This window comes from Alligator mississippiensis, chromosome 2 (genome assembly GCF_030867095.1).
Source record: "Alligator mississippiensis isolate rAllMis1 chromosome 2, rAllMis1, whole genome shotgun sequence".
Classification (NCBI taxonomy): Eukaryota; Metazoa; Chordata; order Crocodylia; family Alligatoridae; genus Alligator; species Alligator mississippiensis.
The window spans coordinates 262,969,364-262,985,545 of record NC_081825.1 but is presented as its reverse complement, the minus strand read 5'-3'; the positions used below and the strand labels follow the sequence as shown (position 1 = coordinate 262,985,545).

The 16,182-nt window shown below is 43.3% G+C and overlaps 1 protein-coding gene across 2 annotated transcripts in view; it reads left to right on the top strand.

Annotated features, from left to right (window-relative positions):
- POMT2 (protein O-mannosyltransferase 2) overlaps window positions 1-10,287 on the top strand; it is a 48,742-nt gene extending 38,455 nt beyond the window's left edge. The window contains exons 19-22 of one of the 2 annotated variants that reach the window (XR_002087529.2): window positions 925-1,065; window positions 2,314-2,428; window positions 3,129-3,549; window positions 7,853-10,287. Coding sequence is in view for 1 of the 2 variants with exons in the window: in XM_019478897.2 (XP_019334442.1) it covers window positions 925-1,065; window positions 2,314-2,428; window positions 3,129-3,234 (362 nt within the window). In the remaining variant the exon portion in view is untranslated. Of the gene's footprint in view, window positions 1-924; window positions 1,066-2,313; window positions 2,429-3,128; window positions 7,791-7,852 lie in introns of those variants that run through there. The other variant, XM_019478897.2, reaches the window with a different exon arrangement.
- The last annotated feature ends 5,895 nt before the right edge of the window (window positions 10,288-16,182 follow it).

Here is a 16,182-nt window from a genome sequence, read left to right as displayed (position 1 = left end):
ACTAAGGTCGCACAGTGAGTTTATTGGAAACCAAATTTAGGTCGTCTAATCCCTTTCCTGTGTTCTAAACACCAGACCACAGTCCTATTTAGGCAGTGGCTTGATGAAGCTGATGTTAAGGATATTAATAATGACTGTCACTTGTATTTGAGTATTACTACTATAGATACTGAAAATCGATTTTCACATGTAGGGTTCAGGAAATGTGCCAGGGCAAGTTGGTATCTATGGTCTCTCCCACTGTCAGCCAAGGTGGTGCAATGATGTTCTGTTGTTTGTTCTGTTTCCTTCGTAGTAGAGTGCCAAGCTCACCTATTGTGGGCCTGGCAGATTGTATGTAAGAGAGATTGGAGAGTGAAGTTTCATATAGGCCAGGGGTGATGAAGATATATCTACCACTTGTCTCGCCACCAAATTTCTGGACCCATGGAGAGCCCTGTGGGTGAGATGGTGTGGCTCTGCATGCCAGATTGGGCTCTCAGACTAACCCTGTGCACTGGATTGGGGCTGTAGACTGACCTTGTTTCACTCATCTGTCCCATGGGGCCAGATGAGTTGGGCACCATTGATCTAGACTGATGTCCTGAGCCACTGCAGACTTGTTCCTTACTGATCTGCAGGTTGATAGACCAGCCAGATCTATGAGCAGGTCTTCTAAGGTCCCCAATATATCCTTCAAGACTATGAGCTTTATGCGTCAGAGAATTGGTGGTGTTTTAAGATTTTGCATGGGTATTCTAGGTGGGAAGGTGTGGAGAGCCTTGGAACTGATGCCAAGCAAGAAGACAGCCTTTTGCTTAGATTGTTCTTGCCACTCCTAGCACTGTTCATATTCTGACTGTTAGAAGATACAGAGTATGCAAAGTAGAACTGTAATTGTGAAGTTCCTCTAGTGAAGGATGTCTGTGTGTGTTTGTGTTCCAGAACTCTTCCAAGTCTTATTGCGAGGTGGAGGGCAGATTATGCTGGGTTGGCTCCTTCATTACCTCCCTTTCTACATGATGGGCAGAGTCCTTTACTTTCATCATTACTTTCCTGCAATGCTTTTCTCCAGCATGTTGACAGGTAAGTACTGCCAGGAAAGGAAGAGAAGTTCAGTCAGAGATTTTTTAAAGTGACATAGCTCAAAGAGATCAATTTTTTCCCCTTTCAAATAACTGGTTTAAAAATTATTAAAATATTGACTGGTTCAAAGTGGTTTTTTACCCTAGCAGCCTGAAACATTGTACCTTATGGTTGTGTCATTATGTTGGTGTTATATAAAAGTAAGGTTAGAAGGGACTGTAGGAGGTCTAGTCCAACACTGCTCACGGCAGGATCATCCCCATCTAAAACACCTGAGAAGAAAAATTGTTTAACCTGCACTTAAACTAACAGTGATGGAGATCCTACAATTTCTGTAGGGAATCTGTCACAGTCATCTGTTCCTTGTCATTCAAAGGTTCTTCCTAATATCTAACTTACATCTCTCATGTTGAAATTTAAACCCCTAGGCATCTTGATTTGCCTTTGGAGAGGCTTTGTTATCTAGTCAATAGAAAATTTGACTGGGATTTTGGAGATGTCTTCTGTTCCATGTGTTACATTGTCCTCTTGTATGACCTTGGGCAAGTCATTTCACTTCTTGACTCTATCACCTACACTTTGTCTGTGTTGTCTGTTTAGATTCTGGGCTCTTCAGGGTTGGACTGGTCTCTTACTCTGTGTCTGTACAGCACTTAGTACAGTGGGGACTTGACATCTTCTGTGCTTCCCTAAGTATTACCATAAAATATATGCTAAATACTACTGTTAATTCCAGTTTACTTCCAACATGATTTTGGCAGCCAGAGTCTTGAGAATTGCTAAAGAAGAAAGCTTAATGCCTTTGTAAACTGGAAACTCTTGTTCTCAAATGTTATAAAGCATTAATCTCTTACCTCGTAGTACATGAGCCTTCAGCTACTAAAATCATGTTGCACTTGAAATGGAGGAGAGAAGAAAAAAGATGGTAATTTGGATTTATGTAATTTTGAGCTTTTCTACCACTACCTGTCAGGACTAATATAACACATTTATTCCAATGAGAAGATTAGGAAAACCAGGGGAGAAAAACCTGCACATCCAGTGCTGAGGGTTTACGAGATATTTGTCTTTAAGAATAGATTTGTCCTTTGATCTTATTAGCTCTTTATTAGTATTGTATCATGACTGAATATAGTAAGCATGATTTTTCAGTGCCTGCATGCAACTCTCTCTGCCTACATGTCTGTTCCCTGGCTTTCTGTATAATGCCTCTACCTATGAGTTTTGAGGTTTTTTTCCTTCTCCTAGGAATTACTTGGGATACACTACTGAAATTCTGCACTGGGCACTTACTGTCCAGCACCATGGCTCGGAGGGTGTATACATGTGGGGTGCTGACGCTGGTGCTGCTCATTGTCTACAGGTGAGAGCCAGTTCTGCATATAAAGCAGCCATTGTCTCAGAGGAACCTTTGGCTACTTGGCGTAGTGTCATTTTAATCATTTAGCCTCTCATCCCTTCTGTGAATTCATAATAGAGAGTCTCTTTCTTTAACCCTAGAGCTTGATGGATCCACACCCTTGTATCAAGGTAGTCTCCCTTTATCTCGGGGGTGGGCAATTATTTTGGGCGAAAGGCCACTTACTGAGTTTTGGCAAGCCATCGAGAGCCGCATGACAGGCAGCCAGGGGCAGATAAATATTAATTTTCGAAATTTTTTAGGGACCCCGCAGGCCAGATAGAATGTCTTGGGGGGCCGCATTTTGCCCACCCCTGCTTTATCCTCTCAGTTTAGTAGATACACACTCTGGTCACCACCCCAAATGGTGCCAGACTGTATGCTGTACTTTAAATGTAGGTTAAATAAATGTTTCTGTAAGTTTCATTACCCTGCCCTGCTCCTGAATTGTTTTTCCCAAGAAAGAGGTGTGTTAGTTTTAAGTTATATACCTGTGTGTACTAATTTTGCTGAGAAACAGTGAGAGGATCCTAAGTGGAGTTTAGAGCAGCCCCGTTTGAAAGCACCTGTTTGTCCTTTATTCAGACTCAGCTATTGCTGTCACCTAGGACTGAACATTTTGCACTTAATCAGACTGACAGATTTGTCTGGGTTCTTTTCACAGCTTCTACCTCTTCCATCCATTGTCCTATGGGATGGTAGGACCCATGGCCTCAGATCCCAACAGCCCAATGGCAGGGCTGAGGTGGTTGGAATCATGGGAATTCTAGACCCATCAAGAAGCAACCTGGAACAAGGGAATAAAAAATGCAAGAATTGCTAAATGTTATGCTGATTCAGGGACACTTAGAGGCAAGTGGCTGCAAAATGTCCACTCTGGAGAACTTGGAGGAACCTGCTTCCCTCAGTGACCCAATGTGTCAGTGTTGGTTTGCACAGATTGTCTTGGCAGGGTTGGGATATCACAAACAGGGTGCTCTGAATAATGGAAGTGGAACATCTGCTGCTTTAAAACCTGGGTCATTTGGGCAATGCAGAACTCTTTACGTTCAAACAACTGTGTCCTGTCCTGCAGTCACATCAGAGTGAGTTGAAAGATTCTTGTATTTGTATATGCTAGAGGTTGTACGTATATGTGTCTGTCTGTCTTTGCTCATGAGAATTACTTGAGTGCAGGAAAGAACTGACTCTAGAATGCACAATGCTCAGACACACTAAAGATCTTTTCATTTTTAACATTATAGCAGTGGATTTTTTTAAAAAGGTTTATGTAAATATCAGCAAATATCTGAATATCACTTTGCCCTGGCGCTTTCCATTTCACTGTGCCTGGCAGGTTCAGCATCAGATCAAAGTGTCAGCCATTGTGCCTTGTCTATTTCCCAGGCCATTTTACAGACAGAGGAGGTAAAGATTGCTTATCCCATGATATTACTTTTCTTTCTGGACCCCTGTAACCATTGATTGTAGTAGCTGGGTAGTTACCTGGAAAGCCTCTGCTACAAGCCAGACTGTTCTACCTCAGCACTTTACAAATCAGGCTCAAGTTGCTTAGAAGCTCCAAAGCTAATTACAGTGGAAACAGCATGTTTTTTTATTTCCTGCCCTGGGTTCTATGATGTAAGGACCTGTCCCCTTGAAACTGAATGATAAGCTAGAAACCTTGCCAGCAGCTCACATTTGTCCTTTGATCCCAGCAGCTTCACTGTTAGCAACTGTGCTTTATGCGGAGAGGCAAAGGCATCATCTTAATGAATGTGGTATCTGCAAAGCTGGCTAGATGTTGTGCTGCATACTAGGCTGAGGCTCAGTTCAGACTTGCTGTCATTTCCCTTTAACAAAGGAAATGAAGACGTGTTCTGTTAAGCAGTTGCTTGGTATTGTAACAGGATAGCTTAGAGTGTCACATCCCCCTCTAGAGGTTGACTTACCTTTCTTTGTAAGAGCCTACTACTGCTACCAGCTCCACTGATATAGAATTGATGTTTTTTGAGTTAACCCCTTGCTGATAGTTCCTGGTAGGGGGTCATTACATTAATTAGATATTGGGTTTATTGATCCCTTTTTATTTGCAGTGGTAGGAAGTGCTGCCCTCTGGCCAAAGCAGGGCTGCATAAAAGTGATGTGTAGGAAAGGACAAAGGAGAGGGTTGAAAGGTTCCCCAGGTTCTGATGGGAGCTAAAAGAACAGCTGTGGATTGTCAGCTTGTGGCAATATGATAGGCAGGTGTTGCATTGCTGCATTTGTGGTAACATGATGGGGCATCTTACACCTTTAGTGATGGCATTTCTGATATTGTGAATATGTATTTTCTCTGGGGGGATCCCATTGCTATAGGGTCTGCAGTGCCTTCAAGGGCTCACAGAAGGAGGGGATTGATGCGAGGCACTCCCAGCAGTGATGACTTAGTGTTGATTTAGACACCGATGGCAGCAAACTAGCACCTGGCTATTGAGAAACAAGGAATGGTGGGTATCTTTATAGATAAAGTCCCAAAGGTAGTTTACACATTTTAGCTAGATGATGTTTTAGGAATCTTTGTTACTCCAGCAGATGTGGAGGGGTAAAACTTCAGGAATAGTGAAAAATTGGTCCTGCTTTGTTCCTTGATAATGACTTCTGTTTCTCTTGCAGCAGTGAGAGATTTTCTTGGAGTTATGGCTCAGCTTGGGATTGTTTGATAGCAAAAAACTGTGCCTAACTTATTTTCCCTGCTAGCTTCTATGCTCCAGATCCAATACAGACAAGGGACTATTTGTTTTTGATGCCAGCAGTTTGCATGGCTTGCACTGGGAATCTAACTCCAGCACAAAAGTTAAGTCACTTCTTGGCCCTTTTGTACCCCGTGCAGCATGAACTATGCTCTGAAAAAAATCTACATATCTTATAGCGTCAGTCAGCCCCACACTGGATTCTTTTACCCTTTGAGCTAGGATATTAAAGGGACTATATACAAATACAAAGATTCCCTGCAGCATCCAACCTTTAAATGGGTGTAAGTCTAGGAAGCAGCCTCTGGGCTGGAAGGTCAAATGTAAACTGAAGGAACTTGATAGTCTTCAATAGAGAAATGCTGATTTACCTCAGCAGAGGATCTGACTCTAAATATTTGTCTGTTGGAAAACTGAGGCCATTGCTGAGCCTAAAGCAAGCATGGGACCTGCAAAATGGAGTGATTTGTCTTCCTCTTGCAGTCAACATAGACATTCCTCCCAGAGCTGTGCAGGATGTGAAGCAGGGTGTACAGTACTGCTAGAGGGAGCTGTGACTGTAGTGCTTCCATTTGGACTGGAGGTCTCTCAAAGACCATCTCTAAGCTTTCTTTTTGGGGTCTGGGCTGAAGTGCCTTGATGGACACTACTTTGTTCTAGGACTCCCGTCTCTGGAATAAATTCAGGCTCATCTTGAGGACTCTTTACCCAGTCATGTGGAAGCCTAGTTCTTATTGGTTTCTCAGGCTGCATATGCTGCTGTCTGGAGTAACTGTTCTCTTCAGAGTTTGCCAGGCTGGGCTCTGTTGTTGAAATCTGCAGGCTTTGAAATTCCTGTTCCTGCTCTTTCCTGTTCTTTACATCATAAACCTGTGCTTGTGCCTCTTCTGTCTTTGGAAGATATGTAGAAAGGCTCACATTAAACACATTCAACATAGCTTAGGCATTCCACCCATCCACCTGAGGTTTCTGTTGGAATTCACTGCTGTGTATGCATGTCTCCCCCTGCAAGAGTACCTGGATTAATTTCACAGAGCCAGGAACTCATATTTGTGGGATAGGGCTACAGTCTTGATAAGTATTTGAATGAAAACACCTTTTCAGGGACAGCTTTTTTCCCATGGAAAGCTCACACTCAAGAGAGTAGCTAATAGGTACACGACACAGTGCTGATCACTAGCCCAGTCCAGAGATGCGCTAATAGGGAAGCCAAGATCAGTCTGGTCCACAGCAGGTTGGTTGTTTGTTTTTTTTTTTGAAGTCTTAACTTGAATTTATATTGATGCACAAAATGAATGAATGAATAGGATCCAGCTTTTTATATCCCTTCCCATTCTCTTCACTTTCTGCAGTACTGGACTCCTTTCTATACTGCTGCTTCAGTCATTAAGCTAAGCCTGCCCCCAGCATGGGCTGGGCTGCCATGCCCACTTTACATTCTCCTGAGAGAATGAATGCCTGTCACAGACACTCTTGGCAAAGGCAGTACTCCTTCTCTTGGAAGTCTGTAAAAATGGATTTTTAAGAGCATTATCAGAGTTCAAAGGGTGAAACTTGTATCATCGCATAGAAGAGACTGTCTTTCTTGTCTAGGCCTTTGGGACTCTTGTCCAAAGTATTTCAGAGAAGCTAACAGATGGGTTCATATTTATTCTTCTTAACTATGTCTATTTATAGCTCAGAAATATTGTGGAGTCTAGTGGCTCAGACTCTGGATGCAATAATCAGCAGCATATACATGAACAAGTTATGGGTACTGCTAGAACACTCCTTTTCTCCTCTAATGTCCATGCTGAAGTCCTGAGCATGTAATCTATGATATACTTGTATCTCCACCAACTGGAAGATCTGGATAGAACTTCCTCTTTCAGAGTGTGTCCAATATTTAATTGACCAGAGGTGTGTCATGTTGGGGGGAGTTTGGGAGATGAAGAGTGTTAAAGTTTCAGGAAGTTCATTCTTTCTGCCTGGTGAGGAAGAGATAAGAGACAAGCATACTGCTTCCACAGCATGCTCAGCCCCTTCTGGGAGCCTTGAAAATCAGGAAACACGGACTCAGTTGGTTCCGTCTCCTGTGGAGAACTTAGTGCCAGGCAGCATGTTTGACCCTGAGTTTCTTCATTTCTTGAATATGCTTCATACGGTTATGTTTGGGAGCCATGGGCTGTTGACAATCGCAAGTGATGCCTGAGAAAGAGAGGAGAGACATTGATGCTGGAACTGCTACTGCCATTTAGTGTGTGTTAGGCCTTAAAATATAGGGAGGCAGGCAGGTTTATGTTACATTAAAGGTATAGATTGGGCTCTGATTTTATGCAGAACTGAGTAGAAGTTTAGAGGTACAAAGATGATATGTGTACTTTTGTAACATCCTTCTGTAGTTTGAACCTTTCTTACTAATGCTGCTAATATTAACTGCGTGTGCGTGTGTGTGTGTGTATTTGACTCTCCTAATTCTTTTCTGTTGCAGAGCAGTGAGGGTTGCTAAGTGTGTGCTGTACTAAATGAATGAGGGAGTGTCCACTTAAACCAGGAATTAATTTTGTAAAGGAAATAATGAAAAATAGAGCTAAAATATGGACTTCAGTTTTGTAATAAATAGCTCTTCTTTCAAAGATCTTGTTCACTTCATTTCTGAATTTTGATTTCTTTCCTCCTCTCCCAACCACACAAACAGCAGCAATCTGAACTTCCAAGAGATCCATTGGAGAATGGGATACACCTATATCAATGATGACCTAAATGTAATGATCATGTTCTACAAAATACAGCTCACAGCCAGCTTCAACTTTTAACATAGAAGGGCCATCTGCTTCAGTGCAAGTTCAAGGAGACATTGCTTCCCAGTATTTTGTCCATGGAGGCAGAGTGGATGCATTTTGATGAAGACGAAGTATTGACTGCTGATGTTGATAGTCTTCATTTACTATCTTTCCATGTTACGGTGGAAGGCAGCTGGAATGGGTCTGAGATGTTATGCATAAGCGGTGAGGGAAAATATTATTTACGAGGGCTGAGCCCCACCTGACCTGCCACTCCTCCTTCCTGCAGGACCATTGTGGGGCTGGCACATGCTGGTGCTGTATGTGGTGGCAGAGGAGCAGTTTCATGCCGAGTGGCACTGGGCACTGTGGGACGGCGGCCCTGTGGTGCTGCTGCTGTTGCCAGCTGCCGCAAAAATTTTGGTGGGGCTAAGTCCTGTTAGCCCCGGCCTTCTGCTGCCTATGATGTCATAGATTTAATAGATTTCTAGGGTCAGAGGGGACTTGGTAGATCATCGGGTCTGAACCCCTGCTTCAGGCAGGAAAGAGTGCTGGGGTTAAGTAACCCCAGCCAGATGCCTGTCTAATCTCTTCTTGAACACCTCCAAAGTTAGGGGAAAGCACCACCTCCCTTGGAAGCCCATTCCATATTTTGGCATCCCTCACCGTAACAAATTTCTTCCTTATGTCCAATCTAAATCTATTCTCCTTCAGTTTGTGGCCATTATTTCTCTGGTAACCCCAAGGGATGCTCTGGTAAACAGAGTGTCCCCTATTCCCTGCTGACACTCCCCCCCCCATTCCCCCCGGATGAGTTTGTAGGCAGCCACAAGATTGCCTCTCAGCCTTCTCTTGCGGAGGCTGAAGAGATTCAGGTCCCTCAGTCTGTCTACATGCCACCACTCTCCCTATGGGGTCTTACCTGCAGGCCCTCAACCATACAAGTAGCCCTCCTCTGAACCCTCTCAAGGTTATCCACATCCCTCTTGAAGTGTGGTGCCCAAAACTGGATGCAGTACTCCATCTGCGGCCTCACCAATGCTGCGGAGAGGGAATTATCACTTCCCTAGACCTGCTTGTGATGCACCTACTAATGCAAGAAAGAATGCAGTTAGCTTTGCTTATTACCTCGCACTGGTGACTCGTGTTCATTTTTGCATCAACCAGGACTCTGAGATCTCTGTCCACTGTTGTGTTACTCATAATGGTACCCCCTAGTCTATAGGTGTGTTGGAGATTCTTTCTCCCCAGGTGCAGCACCTTGCATTTATCCTTGTTAAATTGCATCCTATTCTGATCCACCCATTTTCCCAGTCTATCCAAATCTGCCTGAATTCGCTCCCTGCCCTCCGATGTGTTTACTATACCTCATAGTTTAGTGTCATTGGTGAATTTGGACAAGGTGCATTCAACACCTTCATCCAAATTGCTGATGAAGATATTAAACAGTACTGGTCCCAGGACAGAGCCTTGGGGGACACCACTGCCCACATTCCTCCAGGGAGAAACCGACCCATCCACCACCACTCTCTGGGTGTGTCCCATAAGCCAGTTTTTCACCCACCTTACTGTGAGAAAATCCACATCACAGCTACTCAGTTTGCTCATAAGAACTGGGTGTGACACTGTCATGCTCATTAGGTGTAGCCCTCAGACTCCTGGTAGGTTGCCTATGATACCTGAGCATTCTCTGGCTGGAGGCATTTTTTCTGTTCCATCAGGGACTCATATTTGGCCAGTCCCTCAATCCTGTTCCCAGTGGAGATTTGTCCACAACAAAACCAATGCATAGATCAATGCAAATGGTGTTGTGGGACAGGCCCAAGACAAAATTAATGGGAGTTGCGGGAAATTAGAACTGGGTTCCCCAAGACTGGAAGAACAAGATAAAGCCTCACATGCTTTAATAATAACGAGGACTAATCAGCTTATATCAAGAGTCTCTTGCACAAGTCTACAGATATTGTGCTATCACTTGGGAAAGCAAGTTAATGCTCACTTGAACAGCGTCCAGCTAAGTCCTCTTTCCTGAAAAAAGAGATGGTAATATAGAGGACACCAGTGAGAAATTATATGGCAAATGTATAATTTACTATATTCCTGTAGCATCTAAAATGTAAATGCATCGTCAGTAACCTCTTCTTCTCTCCTGTTCAGCCAGTTCCTAAAGACAGTGAACATTAATGCTTGAGTCCATCTGTGCAGGGGTATAGGTTGTAGCCGTGTTGGAAGAGCACACACCAACTGCTGAAACTTCCTTAGCCTGACGAAGCGTTTTTGAACTTGAAAGCTTGCTTAATAACTATTCTCCAACTATTTGGGTTGGTCTAATAAAAGATATCAAATTCATCCAAGGAATGTCTGCCTGAGTCCATCTGTGACACTGTATATCAGGATTTGGAGAAAGGTTATCTCAGATGGGAAAAATGGGATCACTGGGCCTTGATTGCAGATGAAAATGCAGGATGCAATGACAAGGTATTCAGAATAGCAAAGTGCTTCATTAAAACAAAAACATGGGAATCTAAGTGAAGTTGTTCAGCAAACCAAGGCTTAACGTATATGACTAAGTTGAGGGAGTGTGGGAGAAAAATTAAGGTAGTTCATTTTATGGACAGACTGCAATGGAATGTAGTGAAGCGTAGATTAAAACATTGGTAATATTCAGAGAGAGTCATCCCATTTTTCCTTCAATAAATATTCTAAATTCAAGGAATATTGGTTACCATATTTACTCAAATATAAGATGAGTTTTTTCCCCAGTCAGCATGGGGGGGAGACCCCTCATCTTACGTTCACATACAAGAAAACCTCCTCCTTAAATATATTGTCTATCATTAAGGTGCTGTTCAGTAGTGGAAACCAACTCGGAAGTTCATTGAATGCAGCCCACACTGAGCATGTCTGTAAAACGTACGCCCCTCCACTTTGGACTCTCTTGGTTTAGTGAAACAGGTGTGTCCAGTCTTCTTTCCTCCACTTCTTCTCTGCCTCTGCAAGCTCTTGCTTGTCCCTTATCAATGTAATATTTCAGTTCATGCAGCCCCAGCCTCAGGCACTCTTTCAATGACAACTAATACCCAGAGGTTTCTTATGTGTCATAAACAAGTTTTAACTCGTGCTAATAAAGTCCTTAATAGTGTTTCTTCTAGTCCCTTTGGTATGAGGCCATATAGTACCAGCTCCCATGCTAAGGATGGGTTAATTTTGGTGACACTCAGAAAGCAGCAGACTCTTTCCCATATCCTTTGCATATGTATTTTCCCAAAACACACGTCCCGCTGTTTCTTCTTCTCCTCATCTCTCCCTTGGGCACTTTTGATGAGCTTGTCAAGCCACACCTGTGTTGCAGTTCTCTCACCAGCAAGGTTTTTCTTACATCCATCCATGCCAGGTCAGCATGTTTGCCTGTTAATTGTTTACATGCCACCACTCTCCCCACACCTTCTTCACTTGTCCTTCTGTGAAGTTTCCCACTGGTGCCATCCTGTCTCTCTCCCTTACTGCTTTCATTAATTTCTTATTATCCTTTAGGACCTTCAGCCCTACCTTCCCTATTTGATATGTCTGCATGACATATCCTTCTATCCTGCTGTAATGAATCAGTCCATGATCATGGACTCTTCAAAGAGGTCTGATATAATTGCCATTTCCTTAAAACTGCAGGTATGTGAAATTGGGTGATATGCTCTGTTTTCCCCTCTCCCTTTGTTACCACTTTGTATATTATGGTTACATATTTTGCATAGCTATAGATTTCCAAGTATGGCAGACCCCATCCCTCCATCTCTCCTGCTTTGTACAGTTCAGCTCTAGCCAACCTTTCTCTTTGCATACCAGAAGAACATACATATTTCCCTCTGTACTGTTGTTATTTGCCACCACATTGGTGGGAATACAATCCCCTTGTATAGAATAATCAGCAGTAGTAAAGCCTTAAATGCCACCACTTTTCCGCAAAGGACAGTGTTCTTCTGGACTAGAACCAAAGTATTTGCTGTAGCCTTGCTTTCACTTTTCCCACGTTGTGTTAACTTTCCTTTCAAAGTTCATTGGGTTCCTTAACACTCTGATTTTTCTCTCTCTTATTTGAAGGCTGGCTCAACTTCTTCAAGTCCCTCCAGTTCCCCACTCTCATTCTGTTGCTTTCTGATCTATTTGTTTTATCCCCCATTGCTTCCCCAGTACCTGATGTATGCTTTAGCACTGTCTCCATTTATCTCTAACTACTTCATTATATATCATCCATGTGTAGTAGGGCTGTGCAAAACAGCAGCATTCTGCTTCGACTTCTGTTTCAACATTTTGACGGAACAGTGTTTTGTTTTGAGTTTTGTTTAATTTTGAAAGCGCTGTTCTGTTCCGTTTTGTCAAAATGGTTTCGCTGTTTCACCCATAGGCTATAATGAGGAAGCATGAAACAGCCTATAACTTTGTCATTTCTTCCCTGATTCTGATGAAACTTGTAGGGATGGCAGCCCCTTCTGAGGGCATGAAGCCTGCCAAGTTTCAAGGAGATTGATGCAGAATTGCTTCCTCCAGCCTGGCTGAGTTCCCCAGCACTGCAAGGGACTGGGAACTCAGCCCTGTATAACTCAGCCTGGTGGTGGGAGGCGCCAGCTCTGTCCGCCTTCTGCCACCAGGCTGAGCTACATTGGGCTGGTGGAGCCGATTTGGAGCACAGCCCGGCAGCGGGAGGTGAGCAGAGATGGCGCTGTGCTCCAATTGGCTCCACCAGCCCCACAGAGCACAGCCCAGCAGCAGGAAGCAGGGAGAGCCAAGGCTGCGCTCCCTGCCAGGCTGAGCCACATGGGGCTGTGGAGCCACGGGGAGCGCAGCTCTGGCTCTCCCCTGTCTCCCACCACCTGGCTGGCTGCTTCAAAATTCAAAATGTTTTGAAACTTTCTAAATATATTGACTGGTCTTGTTTTGTTTTGAGGCAGTTTTGAAGCCCTTTGTTTCATTTCGATTTCACTGTTTTGAGCTCAAAACAAGTCGAAGCAGCATCAAAATGAAACAGCTGGCAAAGTTTCACACAGCCCTAATGTATAATATGTATTTTACCTCCCCCTCCTGGTATCTTTACTCTGCTTATGACCTTGTCTTTTCTTATTCTTTGTGCTAATACTTCCATGCCACACACAAATGGTAGTGGTGACAGGGAGCACCCTTGTCTCACCCCTGTGTAGATTTTAAAGGTCCTACTTAGGTGCTTTGGTTTTGACTCTCCACTTCTCTATACGGTAACCTTATCCAACATATAAATTTATCTGGGAACCCCATTTGTCCTAGCACCTTGAATATGTAATCATGATCCACTCTGGCATATGCTTTTTCTACATCTAGGTTTGCTATAATTGAGTTTGTTTTCCTGTCTTGGATGTGGGACAGTGCATCTCTGATCACATGGATCGTTTTGGAGGTCCTTTTACCTGGTACTGTGCATACTTGGTCTTCATATATTATCTTCTGGAAGTTTTTTCTCATCCTCAAAGCCAGCACCTTGGCTTTTGTCCATATTAAGGAGCGTAATCGGTCTCCAGTTTTTTCAGGAGTTCCTTCTCCTCTTCCTTGAAGAGTAAGATCACAGTGCTTCTTGTAAAATATTTCCCTGCCTCCCCTGTTCCCACGCTTTCCTCAAAACTTTGACCTACCCTTGCCCAAAACTTCGCATAAAGTCCATCTGGTCCTTGTGATTTCCCTCTCTTAAAGGTTTTTAAACACTCCTCCACTTACTTTAAGTTTCTTCCATCTATGTTGCTTCCTCTTCCTCCTCTACTTTCTCTTCAATCTCTTCCAAGAAATCCTTCATCTTCTTCCTGTTTCCTTCTGGTATAGCTTGGTGTGAAATTTTCTCATTGCCTCCTGCTTTTTCACACAGGCACCACCTTCTTCCCACACTGCTTTAAGTTCTCCTTTTGCTGCCTTCACTCTGGCTGAAAATTATTAGTACTACCTTTGTTTTGTCCCACTCAAGGTGCTTGTGCTAAATACATTTTCTCTCTTGTTTTTCTTTTGAACTAGGTTTCTAACTTTTGCCTTCTTTCTTCTAGCTCTTCTCATACTTGTCTTCCTTCTTCAGCTTCCTTTAGCAGCTTCTGCATCTTTCTTTGTAGCTGTCTTGGCTCTTTTTTCTTTTCTCTGCACATGTTCAGCCTTTCTTCATGAAGAATTCTCCTGTCCTCTTCTTTACCATCATCCACTGTTGTCTGGCACTCCTGAAATATTTCTATGGTGTTCACACCCCTCATATTGTCTGGTGTATGCTTGACACATCTCTTCATCTTGTAACAGCCACACGTTTAACTTCCACAGTCCCTTCCCTCTCATGGGGCTCTTACCAAGACTCATTTCCACCTTCAGCATCCGGTGATCACTAAAAAACACGTCTGGTTTTTTTCTTCCTTATCTCCATTTCTTTTGATACAAACACAAAGTAAATTCTTAACTGTTTCTTTCTACTGGGGTCTGTTCTAGTGAAAACTTTCTCCCCTGCCCACACATCTCTTAGCGACTCTTATTATATTCGTTAACAGTCTGGATGAGCTGTCTAAAGCTCCATTTCCTCCTTTCCCTGTTCTGTCGCCCACTTTGATTATACAATTGAAATCTCCCGCTATTATGCATGGTCTCCCTTCAACCATGTAAACTTTTTCCCTTCCTCCCCAGTGGTGCATATACATTGAAAATTTCTAATTGTGTTTGCCCAACTGATAGTATCATTCACTGCAGTCTGCCACTGATGACTGCTTCTACCTGCTTTGCTCTCAACTTATTGCTACCCCTGCTGCTTTGTCCCTGATCACCAAGATGGTCCCCATCTTCACCTTCTCTCAAAGCATTTATAATCTTTCTCCCTGATATATCACATTGTTATAGGCAGATTGTCTGCTCTTATTTGATTCAACACTGGTCCAATCTGGTCCCATCTTTTTCTTGTTAAGATACAGGCAGTCCTTGATTTGCAATGTTTTGAGTTACAATGTTTCATACTTACAACATTTATAAATTGACACCCTGTTTCAACTTTCTGACAGCAGTTTCAACTTTACAATGCTCGATTTGATGTGACGCCATGCCAGCGAACAAGTTTGGTGTGTCACCCATCTCCTTGGAGAACATCTGTCCAGACTTCCTTGGACACTTTCTTTAAGAAAGCAGACAAGACTCCAGAAAAACCTGCAGCCAAGACTCCTGAGAAGACTTCAGCCAAGAACGCTTCAAAAAGTCCAACCAAGAGCCTTTCACAAAGTCCAGCAAAATCACCTCAAGTCCTTCCAAATCAATATGATTGCTATTTACAACATAAATACATGAATGTAGCTATATTACTCATCTATAATTGATTGAGTACAAAATTCTGGGGTATTTTTGGTGAAAATAGGGTGTCGGGCCTTGGTTCAGGAACCAATCCCCCACTTATAACATTGTTTCTTATGAGAAAATTGGTTCCGAGTTGCAATGTTTCGACTTAAGACGCGGTTATCAGGAACCAGTTGTGTTGTAAGTCCAAGGATTGCCTGTACTCTTGATGTGAAGCAAAACTATTGTCAGTGCTATTTATCAGGGCTGTGCAAAACGGCACTGTTCTGTTCCGACTTCAGTTTTGAGGTCTGGATGGAACGGTGGTTTGTACTGAATTTTATTTCAACTTGAAACAGCCTCACTGTTTCATTTCGACATTTTGCCCAACCATTGGGCTGGGGAAAGGAACTCAGCCCAGCTGGACTGAGTTCCCAACCCCAGTCCCATGATCAGGCTGGGGAAACTCAGCCCAGCTGGGTTGACTTCCCATCCCCCATGCTAGATCGTGCCGGGGGTGGGGAGTCAGCCCAGCTGGACTGACTTCCCATCCCCAGCGCTATGGTTGAAACATTTGACTTTTGAAACATTTCGACTAGCCTTGTTTTGTTTTGAGGCTATTTCGACGCCCTTTGTTTCACTTTGATTTTGCTGTTTCAACATTGAAACAGTGTTGAAATGAAACGGCCAGCGAAATTTCGCACAGCCCTACTATTTATGCTTGTTTTAATGTGCCTGTCCCTTTAAGGGTTATCTGACCTTCCTTTGAGCTGAGTGTGTTTGTCCCTTTAAGGTTTGTCTGTGCCACACTGCTCAGGGAGGTTGACTCCTTCAGCTCCCTTAATTGCATTCCTGTAGCCTTTGCAGGCTGCTAGATTGTTCTGGTATTTAGGAAGGCTTGCATATTCCCATTTCCCTGCTGGTTCCTGCCTTCTGGTCTCTG